The sequence below is a fragment of the Belonocnema kinseyi genome, chromosome 5 (assembly GCF_010883055.1).
Source record: "Belonocnema kinseyi isolate 2016_QV_RU_SX_M_011 chromosome 5, B_treatae_v1, whole genome shotgun sequence".
Taxonomy (NCBI): domain Eukaryota; kingdom Metazoa; phylum Arthropoda; class Insecta; order Hymenoptera; family Cynipidae; genus Belonocnema; species Belonocnema kinseyi.
Genome location: NC_046661.1, coordinates 141,400,276 through 141,405,944, shown reverse-complemented (window position 1 = coordinate 141,405,944; position 5,669 = coordinate 141,400,276). Strand labels below are relative to the sequence as shown.

General features: G+C 23.0%; 1 protein-coding gene across 1 annotated transcript in view; it reads left to right on the top strand.

Moving 5' to 3' along the window:
• Positions 1-5,130, top strand: part of LOC117173928 — a 27,603-nt gene extending 22,473 nt beyond the window's left edge. Inside the window, exon 3 of the mRNA XM_033362576.1 lies at positions 4,774-5,130. Coding sequence (XP_033218467.1) covers positions 4,774-4,856 — 83 coding nt within the window. The 3' untranslated portion in view covers positions 4,857-5,130. The remainder of the gene's footprint in view (positions 1-4,773) is intronic.
• Positions 5,131-5,669: the final 539 nt, after the last annotated feature.

Below are 5,669 nucleotides of genomic sequence, written 5' to 3'. Positions count from 1 at the left end.
GTGAAATCTACTTGAAATCTTTGCAACTTTTTTGAAATTTTTGTGAAATCATTGAAATATTTTCAAAATTAATGAAATCTTTGTGAAAATTTTTTTATTTATTCGAAATCTTTGCAAAATCAATTAAATCTTTTAAATCTATAAGAAATCTTTGCGAAACCTTCAAAATATTGCGAAGTCTTTGGGAAAATATTTAAATCTTTGTGAAATCTTTGCAAAATATTTGAAATATTTTTTAAATTTGTGAAATCTTTAAAAAAATCAATAAAGTCTTTGTGAAATCTTATAAATCTATCTGGAATCTATCCGAAATATTACAATTTGTTGGAAAATAATTGAAAAATTGGTGAAATCTTTGCGAAATATTTTTAAAATATTTGTGAAATTATTAAAATCTTTGTTAAATCATTGAAATTTTTGGTAATATTTGCAAAATCAATACTATTTCAATATTATTTCACAAAGATTTCACGAAGATTTTTATGATTTCCCCAATATTCCACAAAAATTTCGAATATCTCGCAAAGATATCTGATAGATTTAAAAGAGTGCACAAAGGTTTAAATGATGTTCCAAAGATTAAAAAATTTGTACCAATATTATTAAATATTTTTTAAATTTCACAAAGATTATAAATAATCGCAAAGATTTTAGATAGATTTCCAAAAATGTACAAAGATGTCACTGAATTCCTAAAGATTAAAAAATTTCAAACAAAATTTCGCAAAGATTTTGGATATATGTAAAAGATTTCACAAAAATTTCAATGATTTTACAAATATTAAAAATATTAAAAATATTACGCAAAGGTTTCGGATGGATTAAAAATATTTTATAAAAAATGCAGATAGATTTCCAAGATTACACAAAGATTTCAATGTTTTCCCAAAGGTTTGATAAAATTGCACAAATATTTCGCAAAGATTTTGGATATATTAAATAATTCCACAAAGATTTCTGATAGATTAAAAATATTTTATAAAAATTTCAAAGAGTGCACCAAAATTTGAATGCGTTCCCAAAAATTTTTAATATTTAGCAAATATTTAAAGATGTAGCAAAGATTTTGGATAGATTTGAAAAATTTCACAAATATTTTAAATATTTTGAAAAGATTTTCAAAGATATTAGAAAGATTTCACAAATATTTAAATTATTTCGCAGAGATTCAAAATATTTTGCAAAGACTTCAATGATTTCAATAATTGCACAAATTTTGTCAAATATTTCAGAAATAATTCAAATACTTTGAAAAAAATTGTCAAAAATACCAGAAATATTACCGGATATTGCCAAATATTTCAAGTATTTTGAAAAGGTTTACAAATATATCAGAAAGATTTCATAAATGTGACCAAAAATATTCAAAATATTTCGCAAATATTTTTCTCGGTTAAAAATTAAATTTTTGTGAATGAAAAGTCTACCATTTTATTTTTTGTTCGGAATTTCTCGCTTTTAGTTCAAATTGTACTATTTGCTTGAAAATTTAATTATTTTGTTGATAAGGATTTGTTAAAAATTCTTTTTTTTCATTAAAGATTCATCACTTTAGTTAAAAATTCATTTCATTTGTTTAAAGTTGAACTATTTTGTGGAAAAATCATTCCACTTTTGTTTGATAACTTATCTTTTTGAATTTAAAATGCATCTATTTTGTTTAAAAAAATTAAGCAATTTGTGTAAAAATTAACTATTCTGTTGAAAATTCATATTCTCGGTTTGAAAATTCAACTATTTGGTTAAAAATTCATGTTTTTAGTTTGAAAATGTAACTATTTTCAAATAAATTTAAGTGTTTCGTTGCAAATCCACCTTTTTGGTGAAAATTCGTCTTTTTGACTCGAAAATTCAAAATTTTAGTTGAAAATTCATATTATTGGGTTGAAAATTTAACTGTTTCGTAGAAAACACTTATTTTTGGCTTGAAAATTCAACATGTTTGTAGGAAGTTAAACGATTTTTATAAAAATTCATCTATCGATGTAGAAGATTAATCTTGTTTCTTGAAAATTCAACTATTTTGGTTAACTCATATTTTTTTATCGAAAATTCATTTCTCTTGGTTTAAAATGAAGATTTCTCCGTTTTTATTTTGCTTGAAAATTTATCTTTTTTAGTTGAAAATTGAACTATATGGATGAGAATTGAATTATTTGGTTGAAAATTCATCCGTTTTGGTAAAACATCATTCCTTTTGTTTCAAAATTCATCTATTTTGTTTGAAAAAAACATTTTTAAACAAAAATTTAATGCTTAAATTTTTTGTTAAAAAAATTGAGTTTCTACCTACAAAAAAAACACGAGATTTCAACAAAATAGATAAATTTTGAAACGAAAGGAATGATTTTTTTACCAAAACAGATGAATTTTCAACTAAAAAATATAAATTGTCAACAAAAAATAGTATATTTAAATTTCCAGTTGAAAAAACTAATTTAAAAAAAAATTATTTTGAACCTGAAATGCATTAGTTCAATTTTCAAAAAAGAAGAATAATTTTCTACAAAAAGACGTTTCAACCCACAAAAAAAATTAAATTTTAATCAAATTATTTTTAAAAGTTAGTTTTTTTCAACTAAAAATGTAAATATACAATTTTTTGTTAAAAATTTATATTTTTTTAGTTGAAAATTGAACTATTTGGTTGAAAATTCATCTGTTTTGGTAAAAAATTATTCCTTTTGTTTCAAGATTCATCTATTTTGTTTGAAAATTCAATGTTTTGTTAAAAATTCATTTTTTTTTGGGGTTGAAACTCCTTTTTTTTAACGACAAATTTAAGTTTAAATTTTTGATTAAAAATGTTTTTTTTTAAATTAGTCTTTTTTGTTGACAATTATTTTTCTTGTTTGAAAATTGAACTATTGCATTTTAGGTTCAAAATTAATTTTTGTTTTAAATCAAATTATTTTTAAAAATTAGTTTTCTCAACTGAAAATGTAAATATACTATTTTTGGTTGAAAATGTATATTTGCTAGTTGAAAATTGAATTATTTTGTTGAAAATTCATCTGTTTGGTAAAAAATAATTCCTTTTGTTTCAAAAATCATCTATTTTGTTGAATTTTTTTTGTTCAGAATCAATTTCTTCTTTTAAATCAAATTATTTAAAAAAATTTGTTTTTTGTTACTATTTTTTTAAACTGAAAGTGTAAATATATTATTTTTTGTTAAAAAATTCATCATTATTGTTTGAAAATTGAACTATCGCATTTTAAGTTCAAAATCAATTTTTGTTTTAAATCAAATTATTTTTCAAAATTAGTTTTTTCAACTGAAAATGTAAATATACTATTTTTGGTTGAAAATGTATATTTGCTAGTTGAAAATTGAATTATTTTGTTGAAGATTCATCTGTTTGGTAAAAAATAATTCCTTTTGTTTCAAAAATCATCTATTTTGTTGAATTTTTTTTTGTTCAGAATCAATTTCTTCTTTTAAATCAAATTATTTTAAAAAATTTGTTTTTTGTTACTATTTTTTTAAACTGAAAGTGTAAATATATTATTTTTTGTTAAAAAATTCATCTGTTTTGTTTGAAAATTGAACTATCGCATTTTAAGTTCAAAATCAATTTTTGTTTTAAATCAAATTATTTTTCAAAATTCGTTTTTTCAACTGAAAATGTAAATATACTATTTTTGGTTGAAAATGTATATTTGCTAGTTGAAAATTGAATTATTTTGTTGAAAATTCATCTGTTTTGGTAAAAAATAATTCCTTTTGTTTCAAAATTCATCTTGTTTTGTTTGAAAATGGCACTATTTTGTTGAATTTTTTTTGGTTCAGAATCAATTTCTTCTTTTAAGTCAAAATATTTTTAAAAATTTGTTTTTTGTTACTAGTTTTTTAAACTGAAAATGTAAATATATTATTTTTTGTTAACAATTCATCTGTTTTGTTTGAAAATTCAACTATTTTGTTGAAATCTCGTTTTTTTTGTGGTTTGAAGCTAAAATTTTTTAATGAAAATTTTAAGTAATCAATTTTTGTTTTAAAATGTTTTTTTTTTAAAATACGTACTTTAAAGCCTCCTTTCAGAATAGACAATATTGTTATATTTGTCAAATTTAGTACTACTGAAGAAAAATTGACAGTAATTAAAATATTTCATTTTTTCTTTTTAAACTGAATGACTTATATTTTTACTTTGTTTTATGAGTAAACTATAAACTTTGATTAATAATTTGTAAATTTGTCTATTTTAAACTTCCTTCTCATATCTCTTAAGGCCATGTAATGAGTGGGCCACGTGACCAGATTTCTACCTTATTGACAATTTTTTCATGTCCTAACTTATTTTTACACAAAGTGGCACATTTTTTAATTATAAAAAAAGTTTGTTGTAAATAATTCTATTTTGCTTTTTTCATAATTATTAAAATGTAGGAGCAGACCCACCTTTCTCAATGCTCCTGATTTATTATCCCAAATTTTCAACTCTATGTGGCGCTTCGAGTGAAAATAAGTTAGGAAATAAAAGAAAGTGGTGGTAAGGTAGAAATTTGGTCACATGACCCACTCGTGACATGGCCTTAAATTCAATTTGGAGTATTTTTTTGCATCGGGATCATATCTATATTAGATTTATGCCCATGGATTTCACTGACCATAAACTTACTAAAAACAAAGAAATGTACACGATACAAAAGAAATTACGCTCCATCACGAAAAATATAGGTCATTGGAAAGGTGCCACCCTTAAAATTAAAACTTGAAAATGGAATGTGACCTTTTGCTAATTATGAAATTTGTTTCCATGTTTTTCAGAAGAGTCCTCCGTTGAGAATTACATGCGAGATTTTTTCAAGAATAAAAAGAGTATTAAGACTGAGGCTGATATATATCTATAGATTATTTCATATTAACGAAGTCAGTGAAGATAAAAACAGCAAATATTAGATTGTACTATATGGAATTTAAGTTCTAGAATTAAGAAATTGAAGAAGAGAAATCCTTTTCTTTAAGGCCTTGACTACGTGTGCCGAAATTTTGTCGGCACAAATAGGGCAGGCTGGAAAATGGGCTATTTGTACCCAAATTTCGGTACACGTAGACACTTTCTTTTTTAATCGTTAAGTTTATTTATTCTTTGGATATTAACTACAATAAACAATTTTTGTAGAATTTTGTGTTGAAGACAGTTTCTTTAAACTTTCCGATTCCCAATCTGGTATGTTCTATTTTTTACAGTTTTCCAAAAATATTAACCCTTTTGGAAAGTTGAAGTTGGAGCGAATTAAAAATATTTGAAATATCGTCGAATTAATTAATTTTAGATACGAATATACTGGCGCACAGCCTTAAAAATTTGGCTTGTTTCATTGGATGAGCTGGAAAAAGGATAAGTTTTCCACTAATCCCAGACCGTCGCCAGTTTTACGCCATCTTTACTTTCGTGTAGATTAAGGTTGTTTCATATCCCCGAATTGCTGCCGTAACAATAATAAATATGTTTTCACATTAATTTATATTTATTTTGTTATTATTTTTTAATTTTCTTCAATGTTTCAATTATCATTGAAGGAAATTAATTATTTGGTTTGAAATTTGTAAGTTTACTTTCGCATTTTACATTTCTGAAATTTGTATGCGAAATTGATCAAAGACTTAATATCGAAAAGTAATTTGAAAAATATATTTATTTCAGTTATATTTAATTAGTA